General features: G+C 39.2%; 1 protein-coding gene across 2 annotated transcripts in view; it reads right to left on the reverse strand.

Moving 5' to 3' along the window:
* The window catches only part of EMC1 (ER membrane protein complex subunit 1), a 75319-nt gene that overhangs the window by 31881 nt on the left and 20867 nt on the right, over positions 1-22571 (reverse strand). Inside the window, exons 5-9 of one of the 2 annotated variants that reach the window (XM_019056373.2) lie at positions 17259-17574; positions 16337-16532; positions 13794-13913; positions 7653-7670; positions 1958-2133 (exon numbers count right to left, since the gene is read on the reverse strand). In XM_019056373.2, the coding sequence (XP_018911918.2) occupies positions 1958-2133; positions 7653-7670; positions 13794-13913; positions 16337-16532; positions 17259-17574 (826 nt within the window). The remainder of the gene's footprint in view (positions 1-1957; positions 2134-7652; positions 7671-13793; positions 13914-16336; positions 16533-17258; positions 17575-22571) is intronic. The other variant, XM_019056374.2, reaches the window with a different exon arrangement.

The following is a 22571-nucleotide window of genomic DNA, read 5'->3' on the forward strand; positions in this document are numbered from 1 at the left end:
TCCCAGTCTTTGCACATGCCTATACGGCACTAACTGCCTGGACATGACTTCAAGCACGATAATACTTCTCAATTCCATTACCTGCCGAACTTTTTCATTACAGACACAGTCCCGGCTCGAGCTTCCGGCAGACCGCTGTTAAACCATTTCAGCTGCCCTCAACAAACCTTGTGTTCGCTTTGTTAGAGGCCTCATTTCACTACCATACAGCACAGTATTTTCCACGATGGCATTATAAGTCAATGCTCGTTTGCCTTTCAAATGATTTGATCCCAAAGAAATCCGTTCAGAATCTTGATGGCTTTCCTCCCATGGATGATCATCCATGGAGGATCATTGATCCTGTATTTAATTGTCCAAATTCATCATTCCATCCTGAGCCAGCAAAACATCTGAAGAAAATGGCAGTCAGCCAGGCGCTGCATTTGGGGTTTGTGGATCTTCAAAAAGCTTATGACACTAGTGAAATTTAGGAATCATTGGAAAAGTGGTTTTAGCAAAAGACTTGTGGGGACAATTAGAGAATTTTTTGATGGAACGATGGCAAAGGTTAAATCATACAGGAAACTGTTTGGAGTTTCTTCATCACAAAAGAAGTAAAACAAGCAGCCTGCTGTTTGTTACCCACATCATTTCAGGTGTACATGGAGCACTTATTGATGGAATGCAAAAGGAAGAGTGCCGGGATGGGAGTTCAACTCTCTGCTACAGACCCCTTACCCTATGTGCAAAAAATTGTAATTTTCAAAAAATTCTGAATTACACGTTTTCAAAGTAAAGTCTCAATAGACAAACACTATGCCATGCTATTAGGCCCCACAATTACACTAAACGTCCGTATATGCACGCACTACTACATACTCCTTCACTATAGGAGACCAACACAGCATCTTACAAGCCAACTTTTAACTATCAATTTTTACTTTTAAAGTTTGTCTTTTTCAAAGTATATGGGACGTTCTAAATGTAAATTCCATCGTTGTATTCCAAAAAAACTGTAAAAGATAAAATGAATGAGCTAAAATAATTGTGTCTGCCATACTTGCTGCATTCCAACAAACTAAAATAGTTAAAAATTGGACAACTGGTTCGCTGGCGAAGTCCGTTTAGCAGAACTAGCTTCCTTTCTGCACAAGTTCAAAACTGAAACTTGAACCTGCCCTCAGAACATTGTAATAACGAATAAAAATTGACCGGAGTATAAAAGAAACATCCTAGAGAGGTCACCTTACTTTTAATAGCAGTCTCTGCCTACGTCCACACACTTCTGATATCAATGATACAATTTTCTGATGTCGGCTGAAAATAAGCCTTCATCTTGGCTATGAAATCAGGGAAAGAAACTTCCTTTATCTTAACATCAGTGGCGAACTTACTAGCATCAAGATCTGATTGCAGTTCTGAGAAAAGGTAAAAATTACTGGGGGCTACATCTGGCAACTATGGAGAATGGAGGTGAGAACCCTGCATACACTTCTGCGATACATTTTGAAAGGTTGCTACAGAATGTGAAAAACCACTCAAAAAACGATCCTATTTAGAAATCTATAATTATTGACCAGATCAGAGATGAGCTCAGTCCAGCAAAACGGCTTTCCAGCGAATGAGAGGGCCTATTTTCAATTTCTTTCATTCGTTGGATAGGTAGCTGAAAGTATGACAGACACGTTTCTACTTATTGCAATCATTTATCGTAAATAGTTTCCGGGAAATAAGACTATGGAACTTACTTAATGGCCTCTAGAACTTCCCTCACATGGTAGGAACAAATAAACACCGCCATGCTGCCAGTCAACTTGTTAACATCATGCACGTTAAATGACTTGGAACACCACCACAAACTTTTGAATTTGTTTTTTTTCTCAAAACTATGAACCTTGACCATGGAACTCCTGCTGGTAACGTCTTTAATTACAGTTTGGTACTAGTTTTCTAATGACCACTAGTTCATAATTACCTTCCCAACTTTGGAGACAGCAACAATAATTTTATGAAGGCCAAATTTATCTCGAACAAGATTTGTAGCTCCTAGTTTGTTCGGCTGATCCAACATCCCGCAGAACATGAAGACAAATGATTGAAGTTGATGCAGTTGACTGGAGATGCGGCGGTAAAACATGCTTAAAAAGCTAGCTGGAAAACGAAACCCAAAAATTAGTGCAACATCGATTTTGAGCCATGTTGCAATAGGGCTAAGACATTGTTCAAATTTGAGTTCGATCAACATTTTCGTTCAACGTTTGAACGTCCATCAACATTTAGAAGTCCTGACAGATCCTCAAAAATGCAAAATTTGGATAATTTTGGCATTTTTCATCTATTTTGGCAAATTCCGGTCTCTTGGAGAGTTGTAATTGATAAATGTATTCATAAATAGGCAATACATAACCTAAAATGCACCCCATTCTCCACCTAAAGCTCCCCATCCCCCCCAACTCCCATCCCCTAACGTTCCAATATTAATACACTCTTTAAAAACTACGCTATTTTGGTAGTGAACAGAGATCGAAAGAAACACTAGCCAGAGTGGGTAAAGGAGGGGTATCGATAAGGGCCGATTTTGGCCCCACTTCAAAAAATCATCTGAACCCATATTTTAAGTACCCTAGGGTAGGTGCATTCTGGCGCAAAATATTTTTGCGATTGTGCATCGTTTTCCTGCCAAAACAGCCGACTCAATTTTTCGGCTGAAAAATGGTTTTAATTTTATGACGAGCCCAAAAAAGCTTCGTTTCATGAGTACGGGAGGTTCATGTACGTAATTTTTTGCGTACTTTTCAATGGAACAGGCGAAAATTGTCTAAACCTACTTTTAAGGGGTCATTCTAGACGTTTTCAACGATTTTTGGGGTTTTTTGGCAATTTTTCACCTATAACTAGAAAACTGATGATTATACAACAAAAACGATTGCAGATTCAAAAAGAGCGTAAAAAATCCGTTAGAAATCATTGGTTAGACATTTTCTCAGCTTAAACTGTCAACACGAAAAACAGCTCTAAACTTGAGAAAACCGAAAAAACTGCATTTTCCACGATTATTAGTCTTCATTTACACCCAGCACAATTTTGCCACATCACCAAAATTTAACAGATTAAAGTTACATGCCAGTACATGAAACACGCCAAAAATTACGGTGTGGAAAAATTGTGCTCATAGTTAAAAATGGACTTTTGTTGAATGGAACCATCCTTGAATAAAAGATGAAAATTCTCTAACTCTCCGGGAAGATTCGCCAATCATTCATGGGATACCTGTATCCTGGTAATTTTTTGCGTACTTTCGATTGGGACGAGTGAAAATGGTGAAAAATCATGTTAAGTGGGCCATTCAGAGAATTTTTCAATATTTTAGGGGGGTTTTGGGGTTTTTCTGTGGGGGGGGTAGGGGTTGTTGGGGGGCTTGGAGAGCATTTTTTGTTTGTAATACACCAAAAAAATAACAAATTCAGAAAGAACGCGAAAAATTCGATAGGATTCGATACTTGACACTCTCTCTCAGCTTGGACTGTCCACACGAAAAACGGTCTCAAACTCGAGAAACTGGGAAAAACGGCCTTTTCTCCAGCTCCCCAGTCATAATTTACATCCTGGTCACTTAACAGGTTAGATCGTTAAGGAGTATACAAGGTGTAACAACTAAGTGACGACAAACTTCCAGGGGTTGTTCCATGGCTCAAAACAAGCAGAAAAGTCCCGTACCAAAATCCTTTACGATGCGTGGTTCTCGACTTTCGGGGAGTTCAATTTTTGAAAAAAATACCGCACGTGTTCAGATATGACGTCACAGTGGCTGTCCGAATTGTCGGAACCGAAAAAACTTGTGGTTTCGTAAAGTGATCATCAATAGCTTAACAAAAGGTATTTTCGTTTTTTTTTTCGTAAAACCCCTCTTAATGGAGTTATGGACCGTAAAAAAAATACCGTATTACCGCACGTCGCAAATAAAGTTGGTCAGGACGTACGGTAAAATGGTATTTTTTTTAACGGTCAATAACTCCACTAGGTTTTATTAAAGAAATACCAGAGGGTGGTTCGGGTGTGTATGCAGAAGGCAGATGTAAGGCCCTTATTTAAGTTTTTAACTGTAATGCGATGTATTTTAGTACTAAGTATACAGTTTGTATATGATTGTTCAGAATAAAGTGACTTGTTTAATAAAGAAAGAAATAAATGAATGAATAATTATAATAAAAAAAAATTTAAAAATTTATCTCCATTAGAGGGGGTTTTACGAAAAAAAAAACGAAAATACCTTTTGTTAAGCTATTGATGTAAATTATGACTGGGGAGCTGGAGAAAAGGCCGTTTTTTCCAGTTTCTCGAGTTTGAGACCGTTTTTCGTGTGGACAGTCCAAGCTGAGAGAGAGTGTCAAGTATCGAATCCTATCGAATTTTTCGCGTTCTTTCTGAATTTGTTATTTTTTTGGTGTATTACAAACAAAAAATGCTCTCCAAGCCCCCCAACAACCCCTACCCCCCCCCACAGAAAAACCCCAAAACCCCCCTAAAATATTGAAAAATTCTCTGAATGGCCCACTTAACATGATTTTTCACCATTTTCACTCGTCCCAATCGAAAGTACGCAAAAAATTACCAGGATACAGGTATCCCATGAATGATTGGCGAATCTTCCCGGAGAGTTAGAGAATTTTCATCTTTTATTCAAGGATGGTTCCATTCAACAAAAGTCCATTTTTAACTATGAGCACAATTTTTCCACACCGTAATTTTTGGCGTGTTTCATGTACTGGCATGTAACTTTAATCTGTTAAATTTTGGTGATGTGGCAAAATTGTGCTGGGTGTAAATGAAGACTAATAATCGTGGAAAATGCAGTTTTTTCGGTTTTCTCAAGTTTAGAGCTGTTTTTCGTGTTGACAGTTTAAGCTGAGAAAATGTCTAACCAATGATTTCTAACGGATTTTTTACGCTCTTTTTGAATCTGCAATCGTTTTTGTTGTATAATCATCAGTTTTCTAGTTATAGGTGAAAAATTGCCAAAAAACCCCAAAAATCGTTGAAAACGTCTAGAATGACCCCTTAAAAGTAGGTTTAGACAATTTTCGCCTGTTCCATTGAAAAGTACGCAAAAAATTACGTACATGAACCTCCCGTACTCATGAAACGAAGCTTTTTTGGGCTCGTCATAAAATTAAAACCATTTTTCAGCCGAAAAATTGAGTCGGCTGTTTTGGCAGGAAAACGATGCACAATCGCAAAAATATTTTGCGCCAGAATGCACCTACCCTAGGGTACTTAAAATATGGGTTCAGATGATTTTTTGAAGTGGGGCCAAAATCGGCCCTTATCGATACCCCTCCTTTGCCACAAAGCATTCCACAGGGTAGGGGTAGTTTCTAGCCTTGAGTCCGAGGATGACCTCTGTCATGCTAGGTCAGGTCGATTTTCCCAGGAAAAATTAAGATTTCCCCTGAAAATTGAGCTTTTCCAGTGAAAAACCAATTTTCCGAAAAATCTGTGCAGACTGGAGAAAAGCTGAGGTCATTTCCAGATTCAGCAGCCAAAACTTCACGGTGATCATTGTATTATATGCCTATTTAAGTTTCCATTCTCTTCCTAATTAATATCAAGGTTTCTCCGAACAAGTGCTCCTTTCCGCCCATGCAACACAATTTTTTTTTCAGGCAACAGTTGGAGTTAACTACAATCAATTTTTGCCGCTGAAGCAGAAAATGACCCTCATTTTATTCCCGAACCTTCAAGGAATCACGATTCCGAAAAGAGGGTAGTTTATTAAACTTTTTTGAGCTAAAAAAACGCATTTTTTCGAAAAATGGATTTTTCAAAAAATTGATAGATTTGGGAGAAAATGAGGGTCACTTTCGGCTTCAGCGGCAAAAATTGGATGGAGTTAACTCCACCTGTTGCCTGAGCAAAAACAATTTCCCTCCTTTCTGACGCAAAACAATCGGATTAGTACTAAATGTGATACATGGGCGGAAAGGAGTACTTGTTCGGAAAAACCTTGATATTAGGAAGAGAATGGAAACTTAAACAGGCATACAATACAATGATCACCATGGAATTTTTGCTGCTGAATCTGAAAATGACCTTAACTTTTCTCCAGTCTGCACAGATTTTCCGGAAAATTGGTTTTTCACTGGAAAAGCTCGATTTTTAGGGGAAATCCTGATTTTTCCTGGGAAAATCGACCTGACCTAGCATGACAGAGGTCACTCTCGGACTCAGGGCTAAAAACTACCCCTACCCTGTGGAATGTTTTGTGGCAAATTTACCCGCCTTGGCTAGTGCTTCTTTCGATCTCTGTTCACTACCAAAATAGCGTAGTTTATAAAGAGTGTATTAATATTGGAACGTTAGGGGATGGGGATATTTAGGTGAAGAATGGGGTGCATTTTAGGTTATGTTTTGCCTATTTATGAATACATTTATCAATTAGAACTCTCCAAGAGACCTGAGAAAATTTGCCAATATAGATGAAAAATTCAAAAATTATCCAAATTTTGCATTTTTGAGGGTCCTTCTGGACTTCTAAATATTCATCAACTGCAAAATCGTTCAACAACGTTTGTTTTCACATTATTTGGAACGTTTTGGTTGGGTCCCTTGTCAATTTGGAAATTCATCATTTTAATTTGTTCGTGTAAGCCGCACCCTAGTGGGAACAAACGCTTCTTGTCATCGATTTTCTTGAAAATAGTGTGTTATATGGAAGACAAAGTTATTCTGTATGAAGTGTTTGAAATTATATTCTAAGTTGAACTCAGCCAAAAATACGGACGTTGTGGTCCGTTTTCCATACTTTGAATTTTCGATTTTGCTTGAGTATCCACGCCATATTGTACCTACCTTAAATGAGGAGGAAAAGAAAGGGAATGTCGATAGTTAACAAAAAAAAAAAAAAAAAAAAAGAGGTGGTGGTCGCATTTTCAGGATTTTTTTATCCCGGTTTTCCTTTTTTTTCTCACAGGGTAAAAAAATCCTCAAAATGCGACCACCTTTTTTTTAATGACTATCGACATTCCTTTGTTTTTTCCTCCTCAATTTTATCATTCCAATGTGTGTTCCTCCTTCAAAATTTCATATTGAACATGGCTTGTGTGAAAGAAATTACAGGAATTAAGTCCCATTCAAGATCTTAACATTTTTATCTGGCATGGGTTATGAAAAATTTGAATGTACTGCTAACAAGCAAAACAAAAGTGTTCTTAGATCAAAACGTGCGCCACAACTGTCTTCATAGGCTTCTCAAAAAACATTCTCCTTCCCCACCCTGTGTTGTTCAAAGAGCAAACACCATATCATATCTGCGCCAAAGCGGCAATGTTGAGGTTGGCAGATTTTCTTACTGCACAGACTATCCTGGTAACAATTAGTGTGTGATTTAACTCAAGAAGATTATTGTTTTTTTTCTTTTTTTTCTTCTTTTTTCTCCTTTTTTTTCATGAGCAGGAACTTTGAATTTATGCATGGAAAAACGGTAATATCTTTGGTAGGAGTTACTTTCAATAATGTTGCTTGCCCAAATCATGTTCTACAAGAAATTGTGATGAGAAAACATATATAATAATGCTCAAATTCGCACTTTGTGTAGTCATCCAATCAACAGTGCAGTTGTGTGCATCAGTACAAATTGAGAGTTTCAATTCAACCATTGCTAAATTACTCACATGATACTCCACCATCAACTGCAGCGGGAAAAAGGAAGCATAGAGTTAGAGGGTTGTCTTCAATGTACGTAGAGCAAAATGAGTAGAGCCTGAAAAATTTCGTTTTCCCTTTCTTTTTTTTACTTTAATCTTAAAACATTTTTTTCAATCTTTATGAAGTTGGATTTTAAAATTTTCCTTTATAGATTACCACACCATACAAATCTTGATAAAAATGACAAAGATTTCTTCATTTTTGAAAAACTTGTAAAAAATTAGAATACCGTTATTTTAGCCGAGAAAACAATTTCTACAGTCAAAAAGGAGCGCCTTGGAGAACACAACCTTCCCACACTTCACACTTCATCCCAATAACGCATATTGTGATAAGGATTTATTTCATTGTTACTTCACTTGATTTTTCTTACTTGTTAAAAATCATATAATACATCATAAAAAAGCAAACGAATAATGAGGCAACAAAGGTTCAGAACCTTAAAAACAACGATTTTGGATAACCTTAGAGATATTGCGATAGATTTGATTCCTTATTGTTAAATTCAACCCATTATGAATTTTATGAATTTTACTACGTTGCTTAAGAAAGGACCCTGTTCAAAATCGACCTTAATCAATTTCAACCTCGACCTAATCTCCGAAATATTTTCAGAGTTGATCACTTCTCGAGTCCAAAGCTATGATTTTTGAAATTGAATAATTAGAGTGAAGGGAAGGGGGTTAAAGCTAAAACGTTAAACTGGCATACCTCGTGAACAGTTCCTTGTAGAGTGACGACCTTGGTCTCAAAATTTAGAGAAAACCGTCAGCTTTCAGCTGATATTTACGAAATTGGTCCCTTAAGAAATTTTCATCCATTATTGCTACATTGCTTTGGCCAGAGGTGGAAAAAGAAACAAAAGGCTCGAATACATTTTACAAAATTTGAAATTTATTAATTTTTTTCTGAATTATTAATTGTACCTTTGGAGATCCGTTCCAACTGGTCTTCCTGTTGATGTGGCAGTATTATGCTACCCCAATGAGGTGCTATACACAAAAGGGGGGCATAAAGAGGAATTAAAGGAGTCAAATCCCAACCTAACCTCTAAACCAAACGAAAACATTTGCAACAAGTGAATGTTTTAGGCTTGGGGTAAAAAATTTCAAAATCTAAAATCACTGTTTCAAGGCTTTTTTTGGCCTTCTGAATTCATCCCCAAAAGTTTCAAACAATTTTGTGAAATTTCACGCAAATAAATTTCATGAGATTTTCCACCTCTGACTAGGGCTCAATTTTTCAATTTTTTACACTTTGAGCTGTGGCGTCAAAAAGATTGCCCGAAAATAGAAAAATTCTTGGTTTATGAAAGCAGACGGTACAAGCTTCAAACGAAGCCCAAGGCTCACTCTGGGGAAACTATTAAAAGCTGAGTTATGGTTTATCAAAGTTGACGCGGAGCACAAGAACCTGGTATGTTCAGAGTCCTCAGATCACCCATGCCTCCAAACTGACCACGAGTTACAACGTTTTCCATTTTTATACTTCTTAAGGTCTTTCCTAGACAAACTCATCCGATAAAAGAGACGAAATCAGGAAAAATGAATATTATGCAATGGACATATGGGGTTAAAAGTTTCAATCCTGAAAAATGATGTATATCTTCCACGGTTCACTTTGGAGAAATGATGAAGGTCCTAAAATTTGGAGGTCAAAATGAATTTTTGGTTTAAATTAATGGAAATTATCTATTTTGAAATTTTAATCCACCATTGCCAAATTGTATCATGTTGTGAAATTTTGGCACGAAACACTTGAAGAATCTTGACGAGAAAAAAAGAGGAGTAGCTCATGAAAGTAAGCAGTCCGAGCTTCTGAAAAAATCCTTGTCCGTTCCAAAGAACTGATTTCAAGCAGAGTTATGATTTTTAAAAGTTTAGGCTAGGTGGGAGCGTCATCTGAGACTCTCGTCCTTGAACATTCATACGTCTTGATTTTTTGGTCGTTTTTTAATGATATTTCAAAACTCAGACCGAGGTTGGAAATGACCGATTTCAAATAGGGTCCTTCGTCATCATACAGAGAGTGAGAAAACTCCTAGAAGACCGCTACAAACACGAATTTTGACTCATTTTGAAAGTTTGCCACCCATCGACCTCTTTGACTTGGTCTAAGGCAAAAAAAAAGCATAGCGAAAAATCCCATACCCCCCCCCCCCCGTAACGGGGAAATTTTTCCCCCGTTTTAAAGTTTAAGTTGTATATAATCAAACAAATTGAAACAAGGAGTAAAGTCTCGAGCGCGCACGCTTGGCACCGCCGCGCCTGCGCCGGCGAGCAAAGGAAGGAAAATAATATTTCGACGCTCAGTTGACGCTCGGTGTCCGTCCGAGTACCGCGGCGCGCCAATAGATGGCGCTACGGCGATTCCGATCATTTTGAAAAATTTTCCATTATTTTTAAAATTTAAAAAAAATTGCCTTTAAATTTTATTGTATGAATCGATAAGAGAAGTCAAGGCAAAACCTGTGATGTAAATTTTATGTTTTTGAGGAAATTATATATGCTTAAGGAAATGAACGGAACTCGAGTCCTTGGTTTTTTGAAAATTTAAAAACAGTGGCGTCCCCGCAGCCCGGCCGTGCCCGGTGTCAGCGGTTCCGATCCAGCTGACTTTTAGCGAGAAATCTAGTACGCCGATCGAGGTGCGGCGAGGTGAGCCTGCATTTCTCCTCTTACTTTGCGATTCTTGCTTGCTGTGTCTACGGTTAAAGCAAATAAGCAGTACGGTGGATAAGGCTTTACCGAAGATTTGCTCCAGCTTTGGACCTCTTAGGTTTTGGTTGCGTGAGACATGGAAACCCGAGCTGAGGATCATTACCCCTGCAAACATGATCTAAGAGGAGAGGCCTTTCCTTGAAGGAAAGCGCAGAGCGAGGTGCGCGAGCTCAGCTGCATCTCTCTGCGAGTTCTCCAGAGAAAAGTAGTAGACCTTAGATTTTGTAGGTAGTCATCTTAAGAGATGAAGTTTATTTTTCATACTTTCCGAACTATTTCCCCTCGAGTTTCGGTCAGAATGTCCGTAAAATTTTAAGAATGTATTGTTATTACCTGTGTAAATTATTGTCAAATCTCAATTTAAATTTAATAAATCATGGTGAGTTAAAAAACAGGCTTTCAACCTTTGAAAAAAGTAGAGTGAAGTAGTGGCGTGCGAGCTGAGCAGCATCAGACGGAGCTCTGCTAAGTTACCTTTCCCCTTGGAGTTAAAAAGTTGTTGTCTCTCTCTCAATTTCACAATTTTTTCTCTACAGCGCCCGAATCCAGGCATCCCACTGCAGTTTATCCGGCACCGTGAAGTAACGGCGGCGGAACTTTTTTTACCGAGATTTTCTCCTGTGAGGCTTCGAAGACCTGTCTTTGCGTTTTTCGTCCAGACGGGGGACATTCGCCTCGTTACAACCCCCCCCCCCCCCCTCTAACTTTTGACCTAATTAAGGTAAAGATTTGAAACTTGGGGGATGTTCGTAAGTCAAAGGGAGGGGTTACGGACCCCAACTTCTATTTCTTGAATGGAAACACCTCCTCCCCCCCTTTCATGATACTTCATTTGAAGGAACATAAAAAAGGAAATTTTTTTACGCAAACCCGAAGTCATTATCTCAAATCGTTTCAAAATGGCGGCCGGTTAAAGTTTAAAATGGCCGAAAATTGGCAACCTTGGTTTTTGCTGATAGATTTGTCTGAAACTTCGTATCTGACAGTATCTTGGCACGAAAAAAGTAAAGACGTTAGAAATTGAGAAAAACCGAGGTTGCCAGTTTTTAGGAGGGGGCCCTCTCGTAAGGGGGCCTCCTCCTAAACATTTTGGGGGGCCAAGTAGTAGCTCCCTTTGACTAGAAACGTTCCTCTAAATTTAAAATCTTTACCTCAATTGGGTCATAAGTTAGAGGGTTACCCAGGGACCTTTCGCATCTGTAGAATCAATTTTATAGAATAGTTGACAAGCTTTAATTTTGAAAAGAACTAATTTCATCTTTGGATCAACCCTTGGCAGGTCAGTATAGTGCAGTGGGCGAACTGGGCTGTAGTATATGGGCCAAAAATGAAAAAAAAAGAGGACTTCAGGCTTTTGTGTCAAATTTGGTAACGTTGTAGCACAAAGTTGAAATCCGGATTCATTGTCAGCTTCAGAAATTAAAACAGCAATGCTAAAATCACAGTAATTTGGGATTTAAGGGGCTAAAATTTCTGTTTTTGGACCTCCTTCACGGGAAAAAATGCAAGATTTCCTTTCTGCAAGGCTTTACTTCTACTTATTCGAACCAATGTTATTTTTGCTGCAGACTCCAAGGCTCTCAGGATAAGGTGTAAGATCAATATTTCAAAATATTTGTTGCTTTGCAATTTTTTCTGGGACCAAATGGAAAAGGAACATGTCTGAGGGTATGATTCTTTGGAATTTTTTCTACTTGGAGCACCCAATCATTTGTTCTTTAATTAATGAAAAAGCGGGTGCAGCAACTTTGACATGATAAAACTCCTGGTTTAAACATTTCCCCGGTGGACAGTTTGAAGTACCTTCTGGAAATGGAGTGTAGAATCTAAGTACCTGGTATACATTTTCATGGAATTATTAAACACTGCTAAAAAATGGCAAAATATACATTTGTGTACCTTAGAAAATGAAAAAAATAAATAGGTACAAAATTGAAATTTTGTTAATCTTTTGCTGAACGGACAAAAAGATCTAGTAAAGATCCTTCATTTAAAGTAAGTTCAACATGATCTAATGAGCCATCTACGAGGGGCGTTCAATAAGTAAGTATCCCCCCTCTCTAAAATCCATAAAAATGGACCAATTTTAAAAAAACTTGGGCTCAAAATCTTCCTTAGGATATTTTGAGTTCAACGAAACAAACCGCAACAAAATCGGACCATGTGCGGTCGAACGCGAGCCGTTTGAACGCGCCGAGGTGCTCGACGCTCCCGCCAAATCCGCGAGGATTTAAAGTCCGCTACAGGAGAAGAGCTTCTCTGCCAAAGCCTTAGTCGTTCATCACTGACGAAAAATCAAAGAAATTTTTGTAGAATAAGGGGCTTACCTCACTTCTTCACGTAACCAGCTCGATCCAAGCATGTCTGATACTGAGACTAAGACTAAGAGAACAGCTTTTGGATGCCTCGTGCGTGGAAGTCTTTCAGCTGACCGCGGATGAAAGAGTGGACGGCTTGTTTGACCTCTTCCACTGATTCAAAATTAACTCCTCCAAGTTCAGATTTGAGGAACGGGAATAAATGGTGGTCTGGTTTGCTATTTATTATCGTATCTGAAATCTGAACTCGGAGGAGTTAATTTTGAATCAGTGGAAGAGGTCAAACAAGCCGTCCACTCTTTCATCCGCGGTCAGCTGAAAGACTTCCACGCACGAGGCATCCAAAAGCTGTTCTCTTAGTCTTAGTCTCAGTATCAGACTTGCTTGGATCGAGCTGGTTATGTGGAGAAGTGAGGTAAGCCCCTTATTCTACAAAAATGTCTTTGATTTTTCGTCAGTGATGAACGACTAAGGCTTTGGCAGAGAAGCTCTTCTCCTGTAGCGGACTTCAAATCCTCGCGGATTTGGCGGGAGCGTCGAGCACCTCGGCGCGTTCAAACGGCTCGCGTTCGACCGCACATGGTCCGATTTTGTTGCGGTTTGTTTCGTTGAACTCAAAATATCCTAAGGAAGATTTTGAGCCCAAGTTTTTTTAAAATTGGTCCATTCTTATGGATTTTAGAGAGGGGGGATACTTACTTATTGAACGCCCCTCGTAAAAGCTATAGGCAATTGAGGGTTTTGACTCTAACTCTCTCTCTCCCCCCTTTAGCCCTGCCACCCCTCAATGGTGGGCGGTTACAGGAAATAATCCGCCATATTTGAGCATCTTACTTGCTACTGTATCATCCCTAAAAAAACGGATTATATGTGGTGGGCGCCCGAATCTAATGAGAGATGAGGCGGCCGCTTCAAAGAAGATTTTTTTTATGTACAGAATGTAACACAGGACAGCAAAATTGGCCGACTTTCGACCGTAATTGAGCAGGACTCTTCCTGCCTCTGGCTTTAGTGACACCGTTTGCCCCCATTCCAAATCCTATCAATAGAAAATACGGCTTGAACTTACATTCTTTATTGTTGAATTCCTTCTCAATTGCAGCTTCTTCCTCTGATACTCCAAGATCAATTAGTTGAACATTAACAATACTGGCTAAACCTTCTTCACGGTACCATGATATTTTTGGACCTAATTAACAAAAAGAACACTTGAGCTAAAAGAATAACTTGGGTTTCATTTTCATTTTTACTGACATTATGTCCACCATTTACACAAAGCCAAAAAATTAGGCGATTTTACTGTGTGGGAGCCGCGATGTTCTAGATCAAACTTGCAAACTATTTTATATGCGGTAGATGTAAATAAGGCGCTACGCATTGCCTTTCTTAACCTCTGAAGAACACTTAAGCTATACTCCTTTCTATGTAACAACGCCCTCTTCTTGCTCGCACTCAAGTGGACGCACGAGCAATGCGATATGGAGTCCACTACCAGTCGCAACTATTCCTTTAATTGAGAATAACATGCTGCGTGACCCTTTCATTTCATGATAGGGTACGCGACTGAGATCTCCCTGCATCTGCCATTTGAGTCTGAAACGGCAATTAGTTGCTGAAACGCAATTGGCAGATGCGTGGAGAAGGAATCGTATCGTGTTTGCACTAGCCGGGCCTGTAAGCACGTAACTGTGTGTGGGATCCAAGCTAGAATGCCCAACAACTGAGTGGGAGAACTCATATTTCTTCCACCATGCACTGACATGTCAGAAAATTGTCCGCAAGTTCAATCACGAATATCTCAGTCTCAGTTCCCTATTGGTGGAATCGCCTAATTTTTTGGCTTTGTGCTGATGAACTTCATATTGCCCTATTGAAGTTTCACCATATTGTACAGGGTGCCACTGAGCCCCCAAAGGTGTGCAGGATTCTTTGTTTTAATTATGTTGCTATATGTAAGCCCCAAGATTCTTCCCTTCATCTCTTTCCATCAAATATTTATTTAATATTCTCAAATTTCTTGCTTGTGTGCTTGATTCTTCTTGTTTCTTCAAAACTGATGGATGTAGTAAAATATTAATTTTATCATCTGAGCAACATTAAACCATTGAAATTCTCTCAATTAAATTATTTTGATGAATATGTTGCCAATGTCATTTACTATTTTATGTAAATAACTTTCTTTCATTTAAAAGTCTTTTCAATAAACAAGAAACTTCAGTTATCGTTTCTTTAACATACCCTTGATCATAGATGTTTCACATGCCTAGTTCTTTGATTAATGTTGAGAAAAATGAGAGAAAATCTATTACACAACTAGGTGGTTAAGAGACGTATTTAAATTTCTCCCATTCCCATGAGCTTGATTTTGAGACTGCGCCATAGCGCACGTTATTTTTAGTGTCGAGAGGGATGAAGGTACACTTTGAAGACCATTTTCTCCTTGGCCCTGTCATTGACGGAGGTTTCACCCTCCCCTTGTGAGCCTCGCGGACGTGCCTTTTCAGAGTCAATTTCTTTCATGCTATGACCCTCTTATCACTTTACCACAGCCAGCATCACCTTGATGTGACCCACATACCACTTTGACATCCCCGAAGGGCCTCTCATCAGGGTGACATAGACCCCATGCCCCATGTATGCCTCTATTCTGCCGTGATACCGCAGAGAGCAGTAAGTGCATTTCTGTATGAGCCATAGTTAGCATATGCTTTAATGAGTCTTAAGCTTTGTCCCAGCATGCACTTACTGCTCTTTTTGCTATCACAGCAGTATTATTTACCTCCTCGAGTTCTGAGCTGCACAGTCGTATCCCATTATAATGTTTCTCAAAACAAATTTTTCCGGAAACAACGTTTGATTTTCCAAGTCCCAGTCAAACGTCCATGAAAACCGTATAAAAATTTTAGCTTTATGTAATTTTCTGAAGTAAATTTTATCTGCAGAGAACGTTCGATTATTTTTTTTTTTTTGCTCTGCTCGAGGAAAAAAACGTGTTGTCGAGTAAATAACATGCCGAGTTGGCAACGATGCAAAGTGACCGCTGTCGCAGAGAGCTTTCTGTGATAATGTTCGTGTGGAACTGCGTTTGAGGTGCATAAATCAGTCTCCGGCTGCCGTCTTCAAAATCAGCGTGTCTCATGATTAGTGAACACAAATTTCCAACGGAAGATTTTTTCTTTAAACGTGAAGAAAAATATGATTTGTGAAGTAGACTCGAATGTGAACTTGAAAAAGCCACAGATAGCAGAGAGGTTTGTGGTACCAGTCTCTACTCTAAATACCACTTATTCTAACGGGCGAAAAGTAAGCAAAAAGTGTCAAAAAGTGGTGCCAGGACACTGAGGCGGAAAACAGCGAAAGGACCTAAATTTTTGGGAGTAGAAAATGCATTTCAGAATGTTTCGAACCTTTCTACTGGAACTGTCTTTGAAACAATGCTCTAAAACATTGTTTTGAATCACCGTCTTTTCTGAAACAATGTTTGATTTTCTATTCCCCTTCAGAAACGTTATAACGAGAGATGACTGTACTTAAATTGAAAATGCTGCATTCTTAAATGAATTATCATTCCTCAATGAGAAAAGAGAAAAAATGATGAATGACAAATCTTACCAGAAGTGTTAATATACACAATGGTATCATCAACGGTGCTAACTATAAGATCACATGAAATAGTCTTAGCTCTTTCAACTATACAGTGTGCAGCTGGGAGACTGGCTCCTGCAATAGAAGTGGGCAAAGAAAATGTTTTTGACAATTCTGTCAGCTTTTCATCACTTTCCAAGACAGAGCCAGTGACAACTAAATTCTGAATAAATAAAAAAAAGAAAGATACAAGTACGTCTCAAGCAATAATAGAAAAAACAACATAGTGGTTATCATTAAAAAAGGTAAGGACAAAAAAAAGAGCCTCCAATTGAAAAGGTTCCGTGAAAACGAAAACATCGTGAAAAATTTTCATTGGTATGTTTTACTGTAAGAGCTGTCGACAAATGCTCATAATGATAGACTGTTTTATGAAATTAAATATATTTTTTGCTTTGATATCTCCCAGTTACTTTATCCAGCAAAAATTCAGGGGAAATTTAATCAGTGAGCGGCGCTTCAAAATCTTCAGAAAAAAGTAACTGACCAATTTTCTTTTAACATTAGAACTGAGTAGCATGTTAAGACATGGCAACTGGTGCCTTACCTGAGTTGTTTTAAGAGTTTGGCTGCTGATTGCTGAATGAGGGAAACAGTTTTTCTCAAATTGAGGTTGAGGGGGGGGGAGCGACTGACAAATTTTCTCTCTGCCCAAGTATTGACTGGAAAGTCAAGATACAGCAATTGATGTCTTGCTTGATGTGTTTGAATAAAGGTTGCTGACTTCCCAACGTAAAAAATTTGAATTTGACTAGAATGACAGACAAAGTTTTTTGTGACACTGGTGAAGGTTAGCGAGAGACTAGAAATTTTTCAATCATACTTTGAAATTGCTTGAAAAATTCGGGCTGCAAACTTTGCGGGAGTGTATGATAACATGTTTGATTACCTTTCCTTGCTGAGTGACTTGAGCCGCAACAAATTTGCCTGGTGATAAAGAATGTATAGAGGTATCCGATTCATAGGGGATTACAGTAGGTTGCACAACAATTTGAACTGAATCTACGGTGATAAGCAATTTCTTTCGGGTGAGAGGTTGAACAGCCATGAATGCTGGTATGACGGAACTGCTGACTGCGTTTACGGTATACTCTCCATGTGGAAGAGAGCCAGTGAAATGTTTCAAGTCATGATCTAAAAATGTGACTGCGTTTAAGGCTCCAGATTCTGAAGCACACAGGAGGACACCATTTGAAATGCTGCAACTGGAAGCAACAGAGAGAAAGAAGTTGTGATTTGTTAAGATTTAGCCATGTTCGGCAGCACAAGGAGATCAAGGAAAACCAATGTTGGCTTACAGGCAACTGAATGTAGCATTGTCCAGATGTAGGATTAAAGAAGATTTAAAAATGAAAATTATTAATTATGATGGAAATAAAAATAGGAACACAATACTGAACATCGTGTATCAAGAAGTTTTGCAGTAATGCAAAATTCTCACTCTGAAAATGATTGTCATAAAAATCGAGCAATGAAAAATGTAAAAAAATGTATTGTAATGTATATGCATACGACCTTATATCAGTTGTCACAACTGGAGAAACAAATACCATTAGCTACTACAAAAAAAAGAAAAAAAAGAATTAATCCGTAAAACCAAAAGATCTTCAGGAGTATTAATGAAAATTACGACAATAATGTAGAAAAAAATTGACTGATGTTCTCTTTATAAAATGACGGAGCATATGAAAGGGTTGGGCCGCAGAGTGGCCAGGGGGCCTGCCACTTAATATATATATGAGGACTTATCTGTAACAATAGCGGATGTTGAGTTTTCACATTAAGAGAAAATCGCGTTTGAAGTTTTTGAAGCTTTGCACTTTTCCGCCCGTAGGCCCGAGAGGATTCTTAAAAAGATTTTCATGAAGAGCACCTCTTCTGGTAAAAAACACAGGTTTCAATATATATTTAAAAGAAAAATTGAAGGAGTAACAGCGATTTGAAAAAAATATGACACCCGCTATTTTTACTGCAAACACTTTTTTATGAACGAGACAAAGTTTTCAGGAAGGGTAAGGCTGGTGAAACGATTGAAATGAACCAAAAGTAAGTCAATGCTGAGTCATATAACAAAATTGAACAAGAAACTAAACCGTTTGTAACTTTTACAACAAAAACAAGGAAGAAATTCTAAAATCAGTTGAAAACTCAACAATTCTGGCAAGATGGTCCCGGTACGTATAATTTGAGTGTCAGCTACAGCCCATGGCCGGTGGGCGGGCAGGTGGGTTCGAATCTCCACAGTGTCCTGCCGCGCCGGCCGAGGAAAACAGTGGATTCTCACATCCGCTGCTCTTACGAATAACATGTTTTTCAGTTCATATCTCGCCGAAAAATTGTGCTGGAAGTCTGAAACTTTGCATATAGTCCGGGTTCTTATGTTCAAAAAAAGCTTCCCGTGGAACGGTAAGTGAAGCAAGTGTGGAAAATATCTTAATCTCTTCATTTCGATGCGTAAAAAAAGAATTTCGATGTTGTCAAGCTCAATTTTGCGTCTAACCCCCCAAAATCAAGATGGCGGCCAAAATGGGGGCTCGGGGGGGGGGGGGGTGAAAATTATGGAATTTGATTTTGATGTCATGATTGCGGTCAACTTTTAGGTAATTTTGGTCGTAGAATCCGAATTTGAGGTCCAAAATACTCTCCGACCCAAAGGGATGCCCCAAATCCAAGATGGCCGCCAAAATCTCCAAGATAGGGTCAAAACTGCGATACGTATGTAAAAGTGCCAAGTAGGGTGTCCTTGGTAGGGTTCTTTGGGTCGGAGATTTCACCTATGATGTCAAAAACTTACCACGGATCCATTGAAGCCCAAAAAAATCAAAAGGGCTGCCGTTGCGGGGTGAAATATTTTGTTGAGGCAAATATTGTCGAATGAGGTGTCACTGTATAGGTTTTTTGGGTCGTAGATTCCAAAAATGAGGTCCAAATAACAAAATAAGCTGATAGAAGTTCTCCAAAAGCCAAAATGGCGGCCATAATGGCTGCCGCCCAGGCATTGAACGCGTTTGAACAGTAGGGTGTCCCATTTTGGACGTTACAAAAAAAAAAAATTGCGAAATCCAACAGAGGTACCTGCCAAAAAGTTGTCTCATAGTTAGAAAAAAAAGCACAAAAAAATCTCAGGGTCGTAGCTAAAGTTTGAGTGGTCCCGCAAGGTACTTAAGATGTTTCACCGATTTCTCATCTTGGCAATCTTGGCGATCTTGCAGATTTTTTTTCGGTAAATGCAATCGAGGTAAAAAGTCGCAAATGCGGATAATGAGACTTCTGATACTATATTTTAAGAGAAAAATAACGGTTTGGACCCACGAGGATCAGAATCCCTCGTTCTTAGCTCTCAAAATGCAAAAATCAGCGATTTTAGCATTTTGTAGTCAAACCGCTGCTCGACCGTCGCTCGACTTAAATGTCGCGGCATTTGACGCGCTGTTTCACAATGATCCCATTGTAGGAGTAAAAAGTCCTTCAAGTATGTTCATTAGAGGTGTAAGAGGGTCACTTTAGCCAATTTTTGTTGCTTTTAAACATTGAGCTCATTGTTTAAAATGTTTTTTGCTTTTTGTTTTTTTTTTTGTTTTGTTAATATAATTTTCCTGTTTTTCATCATTTTTTAAAATGGTTTAAAAAGGGCGACTCATCTTGCACCAAAATTGAACTCCTTTGGCGAACAATATACGTAGGTGGTCAAATACTTCCTCTAAAACAGTTTTTGGATTCAAAGCCTCCCAAAAAAGCCAATGTTGCCATATTTTATCCCCGGAAAACACAAAAAACCGAGTACCTATTTCAGTATTTGGAGGCTGTTCCTCACCGAGCTCATTGAGCAAATTTCAGCAAACCTTGAATTTTCATACGTTATGACCAGATTACTAGTGATTATGTACATGTGTTTATCTATACAGCCTCTCACCGCGGCGCGACGTTGCCACATACCATCGATAAAATTCGATAGAAATCCGCGTTTCCTTAGATTTGAGCCATTTTTTCGGATATTGCACATGGAATACATATGGGTCATTCCACGTCAACGCAACCAAGCTCGAAACCCGACCCCCTCCGATTTGGCTGAAAATTGGTGTACGGGGTCTTTATATCATATTAAGAAACCAATTTTGAAGGGTTTTCCCATCTGACGCCCCGTTCGCGAGATATCGACCCCCAAAGATGGGGTGAATTTTAGCGGTATTCAAAACAGCCCGTTTTAGCGATTCTCATTTTCTCGACTCTCCTCTCTTTGACTCTCCATAGCGAGACTCTTTATCAATCCATCATGCTTTGAAAGAGTGTTTCTAGACCACTTTTTCATGTAGATTCTGAATATGCCATCGAAATTGAGCTGAGAATTATTTAAATGACCGTAATTCAGGCTTTTTTAAAATTTACTCTTTCTTTGCCATTCAATGTTCAAACTGAAATATTCAAAATACAGTCTCTCCGATTTTGTGTGAGTACTTCATAGAACAGTGCATAGAGCGCGCTAAATATGCTCGTACAAGTAGAGTAACATCCTCGAATTCTTTTTTAGGGGGTCCGGCCCTTCCCGCATTGCAGGGTCCAGCCCTACCTTCTTCAGGACCCAGCCCTACCTTCTCCAGGGCCCAGCCCTATGTGGTTAGTGCTCGGCCCCGCCTCAGGTAGGACTAGGCCCTGAGGCAGGTAGGGCTGAACCTTAACTGCAGCATGGGCCTGCCCCTTCGATGTTTAGGTGAAGCAATGGGCCTGTTGCATGCAAGAGATACAGTCGCGCGAATAGACTTTTTAGAGGTTAAATGACACGAAAATTACAATGGTCACATTAAAAAAGTCTGAAACACACTTCTTACTGCGCAATTTGCGTTGTTAGGAACGCGCTTTTTCAAATTTCCCGCGTCTGGGGGCGGTTTTCTAACGGAAACAATTAACGGCAACTCGCGGCGGCTATTTCCGGTCAACTAAAACTGACAACATAACCTAAAAATCGGAGCTCGTGATATCGTGAAATGAAATGTAGAAGGATTGCGTTGGATATTTAAAAGTTGATCGATTTGGTTACCGCATAAAGCGTATATGGACCACTATAAAAGATCACGTTGGGTTTCTAAACAAACTGAAGGAAAAAATAACAACAACAACAACGACTCGGCATCTTCCGGAAATCACCGAGCCCGCCGTTTGCTCGTTTCCGGTGATTAGAAAACTGCCCCCCGACGCGGGAAATTTGAAAAAGCGCGTTCCTAACAACGCAAATTGCGCAGTAAGGAGTGTATTTCAGACTTTTTTAATGTGACCATCGTAACTTTCGTCTCATTTAACCTCTTGAAAGTCTATTCGCGCGGCTGTATCTCTTGCATGCAACAGGCCCATTTTACCTACCCCGGGTGTAGGGCCGGCCCTGCCCCGCAGGTCCCAACCCTAAACTCGTTTTTTCCGTGGAGATAGAAGGGGATCATACATTGTGCCAATATCTATTATTTTAAGACCCTGCGCTTATAGACAACCAATTTCTTACGATTTCTAGTCATGATGTTTGTGCACGAGGATGCGACTTTCAAACATTGACCGTGATCTGAGGACCAAAAAGAAACAGTGCCACATTTCAAAAACACGGGTTCTCAATGCTGAATTTTTGCACACCCTTAAACCTAGCCCTATCCCCCCCCCACCCCCGTCCTTTTGGACGGGTACCGATTCCTAAGAATGCTGCCTCTTAATTTCCCCATTTTTTTCTCAAACCGCAAAGTGGAAATTCCTCTACCCCCCCAAAGTCCTTCAAGGAGTTTGCACTCCCTAAGATTTGGACACACCACAAACATCATGCTTAGAATTCGTAAGAAATGGGTCGTCGATAAGAGCAGGATCTTAAAATAATGATTATTGCCACAAGGTATGATCCCCTTCCATCTCTGAATACTGCATTTTAAGTTTTACATAAGTATTCCATGTGCAATATCCGAAAAAATGGCTCAAATCTAAGGAAACGCGGATTTCTATCGAATTTTATCGATGGTATGTGGCAACGTCGCGCCGCGGTGAGAGGCTGTATAGATAAACACATGTACATAATCACTAGTAATCTGGTCATAACGTATGAAAATTCAAGGTTTGCTGAAATTTGCTCAATGAGCTCGGTGAGGAACAGCCTCCAAATACTGAAATAGGTACTCGGTTTTTTGTGTTTTCCGGGGATAAAATATGGCAACATTGGCTTTTTTGGGAGGCT

This window comes from Bemisia tabaci, chromosome 1 (genome assembly GCF_918797505.1).
Source record: "Bemisia tabaci chromosome 1, PGI_BMITA_v3".
NCBI lineage: Eukaryota > Metazoa > Arthropoda > Insecta > Hemiptera > Aleyrodidae > Bemisia > Bemisia tabaci.